At 62.8% G+C, this 15,281-nt stretch overlaps 1 protein-coding gene across 1 annotated transcript in view; it reads left to right on the top strand.

The window, feature by feature from the left end:
- Positions 1-13,899, top strand: part of TERT (telomerase reverse transcriptase) — a 21,239-nt gene extending 7,340 nt beyond the window's left edge. The window contains exons 5-16 of the mRNA XM_032415403.1: positions 502-681; positions 1,086-1,244; positions 3,724-3,819; positions 4,398-4,483; positions 5,664-5,777; positions 6,157-6,228; positions 6,943-7,131; positions 10,181-10,307; positions 10,706-10,767; positions 12,451-12,575; positions 13,146-13,283; positions 13,784-13,899. Coding sequence (XP_032271294.1) covers positions 502-681; positions 1,086-1,244; positions 3,724-3,819; positions 4,398-4,483; positions 5,664-5,777; positions 6,157-6,228; positions 6,943-7,131; positions 10,181-10,307; positions 10,706-10,767; positions 12,451-12,575; positions 13,146-13,283; positions 13,784-13,887 — 1,452 coding nt within the window. The 3' untranslated portion in view covers positions 13,888-13,899. The remainder of the gene's footprint in view (positions 1-501; positions 682-1,085; positions 1,245-3,723; positions 3,820-4,397; positions 4,484-5,663; positions 5,778-6,156; positions 6,229-6,942; positions 7,132-10,180; positions 10,308-10,705; positions 10,768-12,450; positions 12,576-13,145; positions 13,284-13,783) is intronic.
- Positions 13,900-15,281: the final 1,382 nt, after the last annotated feature.

The raw sequence follows: 15,281 nt of genomic DNA, 5'->3' as shown, positions 1-15,281 counted from the left end.
AGGATCTCACCCCCGTGGTTAGCACCTCCCAACATGTACCCCCCCATGGCATCTCTGTCACCAGAGCTCTGACCCCTTTCTAGTGGCCCCATAGCGTGTTTGGGGGTGATCTTGTCGTTGTGATGCCCCCAAATAAGAAAGCTGGGCTGTCGATGTTGGCGGGGGGCCTGGTGGGGTCTGCGAGTGAAGAGGAGTTCCTCCTGCGTGTCCTGCCCCGTCTGTGGTGGGGGCTCGGTAGCTGGAGAACGCAGACACCTGGGGCTAGCTGCAGTTTCTGGACATCCTGTACTGGACCCCTGGGGAGACCCGGGGCCTGGGGGCGTGGGGGGATCGGCCGTCGGCCCCTTCCGGAATCTGGGGGATGCTGGGTGGGCGAGGGGAGGCGCAGAGGCAGGGAGCTGTTCCCGGGGGCCCCGGAGGTAGGGTGGGAGGTCTGCCGCAGGCCCCCATTTGATGGGCGTCGTCTGAGGGTGCAGCCCCGGTCGTGGGCCAGCTTTACAGGTCCAGCACCTCACCTCGCAAGTGAAGACGCTGTTCAGTGTGCTGAACTATGAGCGGGCCCGGCGCCCCAGCCTCCTGGGGGCCTCCGTGCTGGGCATGGATGACATCCACAGGGCCTGGCGCGCCTTCGTGCTGCGCATGCGGGCCCGGGACCCGGCGCCCCAGCTGTACTTCGTCAAGGTGGGTGCCCGGTTCCGGTCCCCACCCCACACCCAAGTGAGCCAGCTGGCCACGTCCGGCCTACGGGAGCAGCCCCCCCACCAGCTGGCCGTGCACCGTGGGCCTGGCCGGGGCAGGGGGCGGGAGTGCTGGCCTTTAGCCCCTGAGTTTGCCCGAATGGGGCGTCGCTTGGGGAAGCCACATCACGTCTCCGGGTGTAGGGAGGGATGCAGGCCTGCCCTGGGGTGCTGAGTCTGGGGGCGGGGTGTCAGGTGTGTGCGGCGGGGACAGGGGGACAGTGGGGGTGCAGGGTGTCTCGGGTCCTCCCGCGTCTGGTTCCCCTGAATTCGGTAACAGCAGGTCAGGACTGGCAGTACCGGGGACCCTGGGGGCAGCCCGTAAACAGCACATCCATTCCCACGTAGGTGGATGTGACCGGGGCGTATGATGCCCTCCCCCAGGACAGGCTGGTAGAGGTGATTGCCAACGTGATCAGGCCTCAAGAAAACACCTACTGTGTGCGTCAGTATGCCATGGTCCGGAGAACCGCCCAGGGACACGTCCGGAAGTCCTTCAAGAGACACGTAAGAGCCCCGGGGGTGCGTGTTCCATGACGAGGGTGTCTGCGGTGTGGACGTGTCCATGACGTGGGTGCATCTGCCCACGTCCGTGGGTGCTGAGCTGCACTCCATCTGCCCCCAGACCCGGAAAGCGCCTCACACTCTCGTCCTGTTCTGTTCGAGGCCTCTCATCCTGGGGCCACTGCTCCCGCTGTCCGTTTACAGAGGCCGCCCCCGGACAGTATGCTGGTGGCAGTGGAGCCAACGTCCCCACAGACGCCCCCTGGCCCGTGGTCGTGCGGAGGGCTCAGTGTGCCCCATGGGCCAGCGCTGAGGGAGAGGGGAGGGCCGGGTGGCGCCTTGCCCAGGACAGCTGGGCCTCACTCGCTGCCCCTGCCCACGCAGCAGAGCTGAGGGTCTGGGGTCACCCCCGCCCCTGGAGGCCAGGGCTGGGGAAGGACGAGTGGCCTGGCCAGCATGCGGCAGTTCCCTACCAGCCGTCTGAACACCCAGGCCCCCAGAGCAGCACCGTGCTGTGGGGAGGCGGAAGGCTGCCGAGGGGAAGGAGCCGACCCAGTTCTCAGGAGAGCCCATGTGACCACCTCTGGGGCGAGGCTCAGATGAGTGTGGTTTGCAAATCCTGAGTCTGCAGCGAAATGCAGTTTTGCCCGTGCGGACACAGGTGGCAGCCACCACCTGGGTTGAGATGTAGAAAATCACGGGTGCCCACGAGACTCCTCTGCCCCTCTCCGGGGTGTCCCCAGCTCTGACGTCAGTCATGTGGACCCAGGTACCTGTCTCGAATTCCACGAACGTGAGATCAGGCAGAACGTGCCCTTCCTGTCTGGTTTCCCCTGCTCCCCCGCGAGTCTGAGACGCGGCCGGGTGGTGGGTAGCAGCTCTTCTCTCTCCTTGTCGTGGTCGGAGTTCTGGGGCGGCTGCCCAGCGGGGCTCTGCTTTCTGCTGGGCGGGCGTTCGCCTGACGGGTCCTCCGTGAGCCAAGAGCTCTCGTTTCTGTTGGGGGTGTTGCTGGGGGGGCCGTTCGTGTTGGGGGACGGTGCCCGCCCACGCTGCCACGTGCGCCCCGCCGCAGGGGCCGGCCGAGCTCGCGCCCACAGCGTCCCGGGCACGGCACTGCTCCGGGGCCCAGTGTCCCTGCGACGTGTGCACGCTGAGCGCCCTGCACAAAGTGGCCACTTGTGAGGTGCCCGTTGAGGTCAGCTCCCCGCTTGTGATGAGCCACGTGCCGTTTGTCACGGATTTCTCGGGGATCTTCACACGTCTGGTGCCAGTCCTTGGTCCGAGGGACGCACCGCAAACCCCTTCTCGGCCTGTCTATGCCTTTTTGGTCACAAACAGGGTCTTTCGATGAACAGAAGTTTTTCACTTTAATGGAGCCAGTTAGGCAGGGGTTCGGGCCTGACGGCGTCCGTCCAGCTGCGACGCTGTCTGTCCCCGGCCGTGGTGACGCCGTTCTGCGTTTCCGTGAGAACAGCCCCTGCGCTCGGGCTCCGTCCGCGGAGCTTATTTCCGGGACCTAGTGTGGCAGCTTGTTCACGGTCTTGGTTTCTCTTTGCGTCTGTTCTGCACGCGGACTCCGGCCACACCTCGCATTCTCGTCTGACCACCTGTTAAAGCCGTTTCTTGGATTCTTCAGCTCACCGAGCCTGCTCTTCAGTTCTCGAATCCCATGTGAATTTTCTCAGACTCCAGCCTCTGGTTCATCTTTCCTTCTTTTTCTTTGTTTTACTATGTTGTTTATTGTTTTTTCTTTGTTGATTTTTAAATCTTGGCAACTCAGTAGCGGCCTCGTCTGCTGTTGTTTCACTTGTGGTCACCCCCCCACCCCCCCGTTCGTTTCCATGAGATGCCAGTCTTCTAAAGAAAAATTTTAAAGCAAAGGTTTTGCATGATACTGGTTTTCTCCACGGGAGAATCTCTCCTCTGACGGTGGGGCTCGGTGGATCACTTTGATCAGACAGGGCTGGTATTAGACCACCACCACCCCCACCCCCCACGCTCCCCTGAGAGCCCCCCTCACGGCCTCTGCAGCAGCGCCCAGCAACCCCCTGCAGCACCTGATGCTCAGAGTTGGTGGGACTAGGGAAGAGGTTGCAGTTTGGGCTCATTTCTCTGCAGTCCCCTCCTCCCCAGACCAGCCCCTCCATCCTGGCTGCTTGGGTGGCTGTGACCCCCACTGCCTTCTGCTCGGGCTCCATCTCCCACGGTGAATGGACAGGCCTCAGGGAGGGGTCTCGGGAAGACGGGCCCCCCCCCAAAGCCTGGGACCCCCAGTGGCTTTCCTCAGATGTCATCCGTTGTCAGGGGAGTGACCAGGTGGACGGTTCCTGTGCGCTGTGGTCCTGACCTGCTCCCAGTGCCATACCCTCCCATTCCCGGACGGCACCTGCTCGTTCCAGATGCGGGCAAGGTCTCCCGCGACGTGACTTCTGCTCGCCGGGCCTGGGTGGCGTGCCTCTCACCCCCTTCTCTGTGCCAGCAGGTGTCCACCTTCGCAGACCTCCCGCCGTACATGAGACAGTTTGTGGAGCGTCTGCAAGAGACAAGCTCACTGAGGGATGCCGTGGTCATCGAGCAGGTGGGGGGTCAGGCACGTGGCTTGCTGCTGGGGAGGGGCGAGCACGCAGGCGGCGGTCACCGTCTGGCTGGAGGGGCCCGGGTGCAGCCTCTTCACAAACCACGCCGCCAGATTCCCTGCTGCAGTCCGGCTGCGTCCTCGTGATTTGCTAGAGACATCCTCTCTCTCGGTTTTGATTGTGAGGCCGAAAGAAAACATGCCCCCTCCCTTTAGGAGGACAAGTTGGATTTGCCCTGTAGCCCCAGCTGGGATGACCATCTAGTGGGAAACCCATTTTTCTTGCATGTAAGTGGGGGCCGTTTCTGAGTGCAGGGCCCTCGGTGATGGGTCAGTCCCCCACGGTTCTGTGGCCTCTTGCAGACCCAGTTCTAGGGACAAGCCGGTCCACCCACTGAGGCTCTGAGATGTGCAGACCCGTGTTCTCCAGCTGCCGGCTTGCCACCAGCTGCTGCGGGACACACTGGCACGTGCCGTCTGGGCTGGCGTCCACAGGCTCGAGCCCGGCCAGAGCCGCGGACCGCCCAGCATGGCATCAGCGTGGCTCCCCCGCCCGCCCACACCTCCGTTTGCTCTTCCAGAGCTCCTCTCTGAACGAAACCAGCAGCGGCCTTTTCCACCTCTTCCTGCGCCTGGTGCACAACCATGTCATAAGGATCGGGGGCAAGTGAGTCGGGGTCCTCGGCACCTTCCTGTCGTCACCTCCAGACCCTCTGCAGGCCCTCCGGCCACTCGACTCCCAGGGTTCAGGAAGTCCTTTGGCATTTAAATGCCGGCAGATGATTTTTTTATTTATACACACAAAACCGGACTTCTCTGGGTGAGCCCCTGCATGAGGACCCCAGCGTGTGTCTGATGAGAGCGGTGGTCCTGGGGGTTCAGGCTCACAGCCAAGGTCGTTAGAAGTCAGCTTCGAATGTGGGCGCCTTCCCTGGGATCACTCCCTATGCTCTAGGAATCAGAAGCTTTTTAATTAAAGGATGTATTGTTATTATTGTGTTATAAAGAATTATAGCACTCATTAAATGTAGTTATATTCCAAATATAAAATAACGTCTGCATTCTGAACAACGCTCCTGATGAGTGCACGGCGGCTGAGTCTACACCAAGGCGCCATGCCTCTCAGTGGCGCCCATGTCAAAAGAGAACTTCCTCCGTGGAAAAGGCCACGCCTGTGACCCCCACGCCTCCCCCAGAGAGGCACCACTCACTTCTCTGCCTGCTCTGACCTTTATAAAAATGGGTCAGGCCCATGTGGACAGTCGCATGTGTAAATTGACACCTGGCAGGGCTTCACGGGAGCACAAGACAAACCTCGGTTCACGTACCCTCCCGTGTGTGTGGCGTGTGTGCACCTGTACGTGGTCTGTGGTCTGCGTGTCTGTGGTGTGCGTGCGTGGTCTCTATGCATGCATGGTCTGTGCGTGGTCTGTGTACGTGGTCTGCGTTTGTGTCTGTGGTCTGTGTGTGTGATCAGCATGTATCTGTGTCTGTGTATGTGGTCTTTGTGTGTGTCTGTGGTCTACATGTGTGGTCTGCGTGTGGTGTGTCTCCATGCATGCGTGGTCTGTGCGTGGTCTGTGTATGTGGTCTGTGTGTGTGTCTGTGGTCTGCGTGCGGTGTGTCTCCATGCGTGTGTGGTCTGCATGTCTGTGTGGTCTGCGTGCAGTGTGTCTCCATGCATGTGTGGTGTGTGTGCATGGTCTCCATGCGTGTGTGGTCTATGTGCGTGGTCTGCGTGCGGTGTGTCTCCATGCATGCGTGGTCCGCGTGCGTGGTCTGCACGCACGTGTGTCTATAACGCAAGGTCCGCCGGGACCTGCTTCTACCCGTGTCCTACCCCCCAGGTCATACGTCCAGTGCCAGGGGATCCCTCAGGGCTCCATCCTGTCCACGCTGCTGTGCAGTCTGTGCTATGGGGACATGGAGAGCAGGTTGTTTCCTGGAATCCAGCAGGACGGGTATGGATCCCTCATGGGGGGTGTGTGTGTGGACTAGCTTGTGCCCCACCTCACATCTTGGGTCCTCGGTGTGTGGACGGGGCCATACTCTTGGCTTTGTGTCAGGTCACGTGGGAGGTAGTGAGCGGGTCTTGAGTGTAGGCGTAGAAGCGGCAGCTAGCATGGCCAGGGCCTGAGCGCGTTTCCACGGGCTTCGGACCCACGGCTGCGCCCCCACCTGTGCGTCCCCGGCTGCAGCCACGTCCCATGAGGAGTGTAGGCCTTTGTCTAGATTCTTTGCAGAAAGTTCCTTTACCCTTGTCCTTGTGAACTGGGATGTTTAAGTTTCTCGGACGTCCGGGCCCCTGCCGCAGCACCCGGCGCGTCTGTCCCCTTGTAGGTTGCTCCTGCGTCTGGTGGACGACTTCCTGCTGGTCACGCCTCACCTGACGCAAGCGCAGGCCTTTCTCAGGTGAGGCCCCCACGCGCGTCTCCACGGCACTCCTGATGCCCATGAGCAGCTGACCTGACTCGCCGCGGGGTAACATTTCCCCCCTTGCGAGATGAATTTACATTTAAGGGCATCCTGTGCGGGCTGCTGTGTGGACGGTGGCCCTAGGGCACACTCACAGGACTCTCGGTCCCTCTGAGCCCTGGGACTCCCCCGCGGGCAGGCTCGGGGCGACGGGTTTGTCCAAGGACAGCCAGCAACTAGAGCAAACACCCCTCGGTTTATGACTTTATCCTTCCCTGGAAAAGCACACTTGGAAGGAAGACTCCTGGGGCCTGAGAGGGATGGCGCTGAGGACCCCACGTGCCCAATTTAATTCTGGCAAAATAACCAACCCCCATGTGGCCCCCAGGCCTCGTAGCACCACCCTTTAGCAAGTCCAGGCAGACGTCCCTCCCACGTGGCCTACAGGAAGAAAGGGGAGCCGCACGAGCTCGCTCGCGGCCTCATTTCTGTTCCCGCGTGTGCAGCGCGGCCCCGTCTGCCGTCCGCCCACTGCAGCGCGTGCCCCAACTTCCAAGGGGCCTCTGGGGAGCCAGCCCAGTCCCCAGGGCAGCACCCACGCCCGCCGCCGTGCCCGTGGCTCCGGCTCAGCGCCCGTGGCCGTGACACTGAATGAGCCCCCGGCGGCGTCCCCCTCTCCTCCCGGGGGCTGACTTGGTCTCTCTGCGTCAGGGCGCTGGTCAGGGGGGTTCCTGAGTACGGCTGCACGGCCAACTTGCAGAAGACAGCAGTGAACTTCCCGGTGGAGGACATTGCCCCGGGCAGCGCGGCCCCCCTGCAGCTGCCGGCCCACTCCCTGTTCCCGTGGTGTGGCTTACTGCTGGACACCCGGACCCTGGAGGTGTCCTGCGACTACTCCAGGTGAGTGCGCCCGCGAGTGGACGTTCCCGTCTCCGCGTGTGACGGGTGGGTCACAGGTCAGGGGTGCCCAGCGTCCGGTCCAGACGGGGGCGGCAACACATCCTCCTTGGGATTGAGCGCACTCACTAGGCGAGCAGGTTTCTGGGCTTTTTTGGTAAGAGGAATTTGTGCCGGAGATTTGGGGGGTCACCGGTGTGTTCTGCAGGGACGCTGTGTAGATCTGAGGTCAGAGGTTTGGGGACCTGCTGGACACAAGCTCCTTAGGATGGGGGCAACCCCGATTCGCACACTGTGGCCTCCCTGGGGAGCAGGGCTGTGGTGCACGGGGCCTGCCGTGTATGCGGTACGTGGGACCCTGACCCGGTGAGCCTGGGCTGCGTGCACAATACCGCAGACCAACAGCTCTCCCGGACTTTCTGTTCTCGCTTTGTGGAGGCTGTGAGTCCGAGATCCGCCTGCGGGCAGGGTTGGTTCTCCTCGTGGTGTCCGTCGTGGTCTCCCTGTGTCCTCACGTCCTTCTGCGTTCAGGCATGTCTGGCGTCTCTCTTCCTCCAAGGACATCAGTGCTGTTGGGTCAGGGCCCACTATGACCTTAGTCTTAATTGCTTCTTACAGACCCCGTCCCCACACACAGTCACGTGGGTTAGGGCTGTAACATGTGGACTTGGGGACTCAGTGCAGCCCCTCACGGCCAGTTTCCCCTGAGCCTGAGAGCCCCCAGCCCAACCTCGGGCTTGGCCCACACACAGCTCAGGACAGACGTGGATGCAGGAACCTGCTCTTGTATGAACACGAAATACTGATTCCACAGCCGGGCTGGAGGGCGGGCCTTCCCTTTGCTAGTCGGGGACTCCGCTGTCCTGGCTTGAACGCTCCCAGTTTGTTTCCACGGTGTGCTTTCCGCTCTCCCAGCCCGCTTTGCTGCCCCCACCCCCCCATATGGATCCACGTCTGTGCTTCCGCGTGCGAAGCCCAGGCCCCTTTCCTGCCCCCGCCACCCACCGCCCCCATCTTTGGTTGGTCTCATCCTTGGGACTCGACTCTGACTCCCCAGCTTCCAGCCCTCCCTCGCCGTCCGGCCTCGACCACATCTGTTGGTCATGAACGGCCCACCACCGTCTGCTCCCCAAGAAGCTATGGCCATTTGGGGGACAGGCACCACCATTCCGGGTGATCCTGGCCGGGTGATGACGATGCCCGAGAGCGCGTGGGCAGCCATGCTTCCACAGGACCTCTCAGCACAAGCCTGTTCACGGGTGCAGCCCTAGGGCTCAGCTGCAGAGGCAGAGGTGCCTGGAACCCCGCCAGGTGTCCTGTGCAGGGGGAGGAGTGAGCACGAGGGGGAGGAGACACGAGGGGCAGGAGAACCATCCTGGAAAGGACAGTGGCGAGGCGGGCTTGTCTTGCGGACTTCCAAGTCCTCCCCAAACCCCAGCCCAGGCGAGACGGCCAGAGTGCCGGGGCCGCCCTCGCGAGCATGAGCGAGTTTGCCGTGCTGCGCGGGTGGGAGTGAGGGGAGGACGCCTGGTTGAGAAAACCAACTAGGAGCAGTCAGCGCATCTCAAGCTTTGCGTCACGGCGCACCCAGGAGCGAGTTCTGGGCGTGCTCAGGAACAAAACAGCAGGGACAGCAGGAGGACTCAGAAAACAGGTGGATGAAGGCCCTCCGACCTGGCGCAGGGGAGGAGTGAGCAGGACTGGCAGACCGGAAAGGAAGCAGCGAGCGGCTCTGAGCACCTAGGAGCCTGAAGCGTTTGGGCAGACGGTAGCCGCGTCTCTAAGCACGAGTGGCCTCGCCAAGCCCGGTAGGTGGGGCCCGCTGCCACTTCTCAGATGTGTCCTTTGGGCGCAGACGAGGGACCTGTCCCGGGTCACCCAGCTGCATGGGACGCAGGATTCGAACCCGGGCCTGGCTCCAGGGCCTCCCGTGCACTGAGCTCTGCAGAGGTTGCACTCGGAGGCTTGTAGCGAGGCTGCGGTGGATGCCGTCAGGGAGCAGAGGGGGCGGCGTGTGGAGGGGCTTCCGCCAGCTCTCGCCACCCGCCAGAGAAGGCCCCGTCCCAGGCGCCCACGCTCCCGTCAGGCCCGGGCATGTGGGCACGTTTCTGAGGGCTAGGCAAACTGCAGTGACTTCTCTGGAAAGCAGCAAATTTGTATTAAAGTTCTTGAAACATTCATACATTTTCCCAGTAACTGCACTTCCAAAAATCTGTCCTCAAGGAACAAAAATCACGGACATCATCAGAGGTTTCGCTTGACTGTTTGTTCGGGCAGCTAACGAGACCCACCTCTGCGGCCGGGTGGGTGTCACGACTCACCCGGAAGGAACTGTTCTGCCCTTGACATTGCTGTCAAAAAATACTCAATGAGATGAAAAGTTGCTTTCGAGGTTAGCGTGTTTGAAGCTGGTGCTGAGGAATACTTCCCCGGCCACAGACTACACGGGTCACGGGGGCGTTTCGGGTGCGTAGGTGCAGGGATGCGGCGTGCTTGGGGCGCCCACTGGTGTCGCTGGTGCTGAGTGGGCGACTCTCCTCCCACTTCCCGTGTCTTACGTGTTTCCCACCTTGAGACCACGTCAGCCTCATCCACAGGGTCAGGCTGTGGGGGGGGGCGGCGGCCTCCTCCTGCGAGAAGCCCTCCGGGCTGTGGCCTCAAGGCCCCGTGTGGCCAGAGCTGCCCCGCCGAGCCTGAGGAGACCCCACCCAGCTCGGACCCTCTCCCAGGAAGGCATCCGGTCAGGCGTGTGTTTGCCGTGTGATTAACGCATTTGGTTGAATCCCGTAGATTTTATTGGTGCTCTGTGCTGTTTGTCACTAACAAATGAACGTGTACATGACCCAGACTGACCCAGATGTGTGTGGTGCGTGAGGGCCGCACCCCGTCTGAGTCCCCCGTGCTCTCTGCTCCCACCGCCTGTGGCCCGGGCGTGGGCGGACGCACGCGTGTGAGGTGTGATCAGGGTGCAGACTTGACAGCGTGGGTGGGCGGGCAGGCTGGCTGCCGCGAGGAGGACTCGCAGCTCAGGGCCTCCTGCTCTGTCCCGCAGCTACGCCCAGACCTCCATCCGCTCAAGCCTCACCTTCAGCCAGGGCGCCAAGCCCGGGAGGAACATGCGGCGCAAGCTGTTTGCGGTCTTGCGGCTAAAGTGCTGCGCTTTGTTTCTGGATCTGCAGGTGAGCGCATGGCCGGCAGGTGCCCTCGGGCCAACTCATACCCGCGCGGCCTGTGTGGTTTACGGCACGCGTGCGCCAAGCATACAGGTGTTTGTGTGAGTGCACGTGTGCGCATGTGTGTGTAAGCGTGTACACGGATGCGAATGCCCTCACCCCGCCTGAGCCCATCGTTCCGGGCGCCGGGGTGCCTCCCCACAGTGGGGTCCGCGGCGCTGGGGCTCAGCCTAGAGCTGCTTGGCGCCCACCTCCTCGCCCCTCCCTGCCTGTCCTTCCCGCCAGCAGCCCCTGCCGCCGCCACCCAGGGCCGCTGCCTTCTGCCTCCCTTTGACCTGGGGATGAAGTAAGACAAGTCTAAATTCCAGGTGTATTTGCAGCGTTTCTCTTTCTTTGTGACCCAGGTGAACAGCGTCCACACGGTCTATACAAACATTTACAAGATATTCCTCCTGCAGGCCTACAGGTGGGTCCCCGGCCACACGGCCACAGGCCACGGGCCCACCGTGGCCCCAGCCCTCCCTCGCCTGGGAGAGCGCCCTGCCCTCCTGGGTCCCAGCTTATAAGCATGAGGTATTTGCCAAGTTTTCAGCTACAGACGCTGCAGCTTCGTGTGTGTGTGTGTACGTACACCTCGCGTGGGTGGGGGTGTCTGTCCTGTCACCAGGCAGCGGTGGGTGGCCAGCGTGGCCTGCGGTGTCCCCACTCCTGAGCCCTGACCCGGGACCTCGCAGGGGCCGGGGACACGAGGCAGGTGCGGGCAGCCCGCGTGTGGGGGTGGAAGGCAGACACCACAGGGCTTGGGTCCCCGAGAGCAGAGGATCAGGCGGGTACAGGTGAGGGTCGTGGCCCTCTGATGTCCCCCAGAAAGGGGTGGTGGGATGTGGCCCCCAAACAGCCCAGCGGCCATTCCCGCCCCACTAATGGGAACGTCTGAGGCCCCGTGTGCTTCTGGAACGTTCTCGGCCCCTGGACGGCTCCGGGTCGCCCTGCTGAGGATGGGTGTGGCTGGGCAGCTGTGGGCCCTCTGGTGCTTGTCCCTTCCTACAGCTCTTGGGGGAGGGGTCCCTTCCACCTCAGGCCGTGTCGGCCACGGGGTCACAGTGGCTGCCCTGGCCTCGGGGACACAAAGCTGGGCTTTGCCCTGGTTCACAAGGGAGACCTGCTCCTGGCCACTCAGGGGAGCTGCTAACTTGCAGCCACAGTCAGGACAGATGGACACGTGAGCCGCGGGGCGGACAAGGGGCCAGGCATCCGTGTAGGGCCTGGGTGAGTCTGTGTGACCTGGAGTGGTGCGTGCGCTGTTTCCAAACCTGGCTCTGGTCTCCACAGGTGGGAGAGTACTTCCCGCCTCAGTAGGGTTATCGTGCGTGTGAAGGCAGGTTGCTGGCAGGGCGACACGCGGGCACGTTACTCCAGAAGGGGCGCGGGTGGTCGGTGAGGCCGGGAGCACGAGGTACCTGGGGAGGGGCTTGTCGTGCGGTCCCGTGCACATGCGGTCACATAGGGACACGTGTGCACACGCGTGTGGACAATGAACGCACACACATGGGGACACGTGTGCACATGCACTCACATGCATGCACACAGACACATGGGGACACGTGCACACGTGAACATGCACACACAGGGACGTGCACACAGACATGCGTGCACACAAAGACACATGGGGACAAATGTGCACATGCACTCACATGCATGCACACAGACACATGGGGACATGTGCACACATGCACATGCACACATACAGGGACGTGCACACACAGGCACATGCGTGCACACACAGACACATGGGGACACGTGCACACATGCACAGGGACACACAGGGACATGCACACACAGACACATGCGTGCACACAGACACATGGGGACACGTGCACACGCGAACGTGCACACACACAGGGACATGTGCACACACAGACATGCATGCACACAGACACATGGGGACACGTGCACACGTGCACATGCACACACACAGGGACGTGCACACACAGACACATGCGTGCACACACAGACACACGGGGACACGTGCACACGCGAACATGCACACAGGGACATGTGCACACACAGACACACATGTGTGCACACACACATGCATGCACGTGTCCCAGCCAGGGGACTCTCCTCTCACAAAGCATCCCTTCGCCAGGTTCCACGCGTGTGTGCTCCAGTTCCCGTTCAACCAGCCAGTGAGGAAGAACCCCTCCTTCTTCCTCCGTGTCATCTCGGACACCGCGTCGCACTGCTACTCCCACCTGAAAGCCAGGAACACAGGTGTGTGTGGGTGGGAACCTGGGCACGGCGGGGGGATTTTGAGGGGTCCCCTGTAGTGCAGCGATGCGCGGGATGCTCCCCTGCACGCTTCCAACACAGCGCGGCCGTGCGCTCGGGGAGCTCCCCCGTCAGGCTTGGGCGTGTTGGCGCCCCTCCCCTCGGGGCCCTCGGCCTCGTGCACAAATGCAGGCCAGCAGTGGGGAGGGGGCTGTGCCCCACGCCTGTCTGCAGCCCGGCCTTTCCCCCCGGCATCCCCGTCCCCGCTCCCTACAGCTCCGTCCCGCAAGCCCCTGGCCGGTCTGCAGCTCGGGCCGTGCTGTGTCCCTAGGGTCCTGGTTACTTCCGTTTTGTGGGAGTTCCTTCTGAGAAGGGGAACAAAGCGCCAGCCATCAGGGATCCCCAAACCTGTGTTGGGGCTGACCTTGAAACAAAATTGCCTGTCCGTCCCCCGGCCTCTGCCCCTGCTCCTGGGCTCGTGGGGGGCGGGGCAGGGACCCCAGGCAGCATCGGGCACATCGGAGCATGTGGTCTTTCTGGGCAGGGCCTTAGCCTGTCCTTGTGTCCCCCCAGGGATGTCCCTGGGGGCCGAGGGCGCCTCCGGCCCGTTTCCTTCTGAGGCCGCACGGTGGCTGTGCTTCCACGCCTTCCTGCTCAAGCTGGCCCGTCACGGGGGCACCTACAGGTGTCTTCTGGGGGCTCTCCGGGCAGGTAAGTGTGAGCGCCCCTTTGTGCAGGTGCAGGGCCCCGTCCTGCCGTGTGTGTGCCTGAGCAATGTCTGGGCTCCCCCGTGTCTGAATGGCGGTGGGTGGGTCCAGGAGCCTCCAAGGGATGGGGTGCAGGTGCCCTGGGGTCGCGGGCTCTCTCAGCCCAGAGCCTGGCACGCCCGCCCGGTCACTCTGCCTCTGCACACCTCACCTCCTGTCTGTGGGGAGAGGCCAAGGCCCCATTCCCTCCACCCCGCTAGCCTGGGTGTCCTCTACACCCACAACCCAAGTCCTCAGGCCTCTGCCCTGGCAGCCCCTACACGGGCAGAGGGACCCCCAGCAGCAAGTCCCTCCCGCCCGCCGCACCAGGCACCCGGAGCCTGGCCTGCATGGGGCAGGCGCTCAGCGCATAGACCTCGCCTGCCTGGCCCTCAGCGGAGTCCCGAGGCCGTGGTGAAGGTCGGCTTCGTCCGGGGCATTCTGATGTCACTCGTCCTCTTACAGCCAAAGCACACCTGTGCCGGCAGCTCCCGAGGGTGACGCTGGCCGCCCTGGAGGCAGCGGCTGACCCCGGCCTGACCGCAGACTTCAAGACCATTTTGGACTGACGACTGGCCCTCCTAGCCCAGAGTGGCCTCCAGGGCCCCTGAGCCCCAATCCGTGTGCCTTCACGCGGTGGGACGGGCTGGCTCACCTTCAGGTCTCAGCCCTTTTTCCCCTGAGACCCTGAGACTTGAGCTGCTGGCCGGCGCCCCCAGCAGAGGTCGGCCCCCATGTCCTCAGGGAGGAGAGCCCACCCAGCACCCTCTTGTGATCGGGGTTGTGTCCTTCAGCCACTGGCCGCCAGGAGGGGGCAGGCAGGAGCACCGGGCTGGCGTGTCCAGTCTGTCTGGACCTTTGTCACCCCCGCTGGGGACTGCCCCAGTCTGCACACGTGTCCCTGAGCATGCTCGGTAGTGGGTGTGGCTCTTTCCCGCTACCTGTCCAGGCCTGTACTGTCCCCGCCCGCCCCTGGCCGTCCCCACGCCGCGTCCAAAGTCTGTGTCCCATTGAGCTTTCTCCAGAAGCTAAGGTCCAGTCAGCTGTTCTAGACCCATCCCCGCCCATCCTTGGGACCTCGCCCTGCGCCCCCCACACCCCGCTCTGGCCTCCTGGAGCCTGAGTGTCTGGCCCACCCCACCTGCCGCCACCCCCACTTCTCACTCTTCCCCGCTGGTCCCTGCTCTGCACACAGTGGCCCTGGGTCATCCTGGTGGCACTCCTCTGTGTGGCCTCCCCCACTGGACCTGCCGCCCCCGGTAACTCCTGGGGAGCCATGGAAGGAACACGCCGAGCCTTTGCTCTTAGAGGCTTCCATTTTCCCATGTTTGTATTAAAACGCATCCTGTGTGAGGCATGCATACCATTTTCCATAATTACACCCGTGCTGTGTCCACACGTGATGTGCGGGGTCCTTGGCCTGGGGGGGATCCAAGGGGTCTTCCTGGGGCAGGGATGTGAGGGTGGGAGGGGGAATTGGGAAAGGGCACCCCCCAGGGCAGGTGCAGCTGGGCAGTGGGCCAGAAGGCCCCGCCCAGCACCCACCCCGTCTACAGCTAACTCTGGCCCTACTGTGGACCCTGGAAGGGGGTGGGCAGCAAGGGCCTGAGTCCCAGAACACTGGATTCCCTCCTAAGCACATTTCTCTGGCTTCACAGTGTCCAGGTGATCTCCTTCTGGAGAGTTCCTTGGAGTGGGCAGTGGGGGCATGATACAGGGGTTTGGGAGGTAGGTGGTAGCTCGCTGCCCCACGTCCAGCCCTGCCCCCCCCCCCCCCCCCCCCGGGCTGCTGGTTTCCTGCTTCTGTGTTCTGGGCCTGGGCAGGTGGATGTGCCTGCCCACCTGCACCCATCTGTCCCCTCCATCACCTGGGGACTCCCAGGGATGGCCCTGCCCCTCCCCCATGCTGCCTCCTGACCACGGTAGGCTTGGTCATTCCTGTTGAGCTGAACTCCGGGGCCGT

This window comes from Phoca vitulina, unplaced genomic scaffold (genome assembly GCF_004348235.1).
Source record: "Phoca vitulina isolate PV1807 unplaced genomic scaffold, GSC_HSeal_1.0 scaffold17, whole genome shotgun sequence".
NCBI classification, from domain to species: Eukaryota; Metazoa; Chordata; class Mammalia; order Carnivora; family Phocidae; genus Phoca; species Phoca vitulina.
The sequence above is the reverse complement of the archived record's forward strand: the minus strand, read 5'-3'. Positions and strand labels throughout refer to the sequence as shown.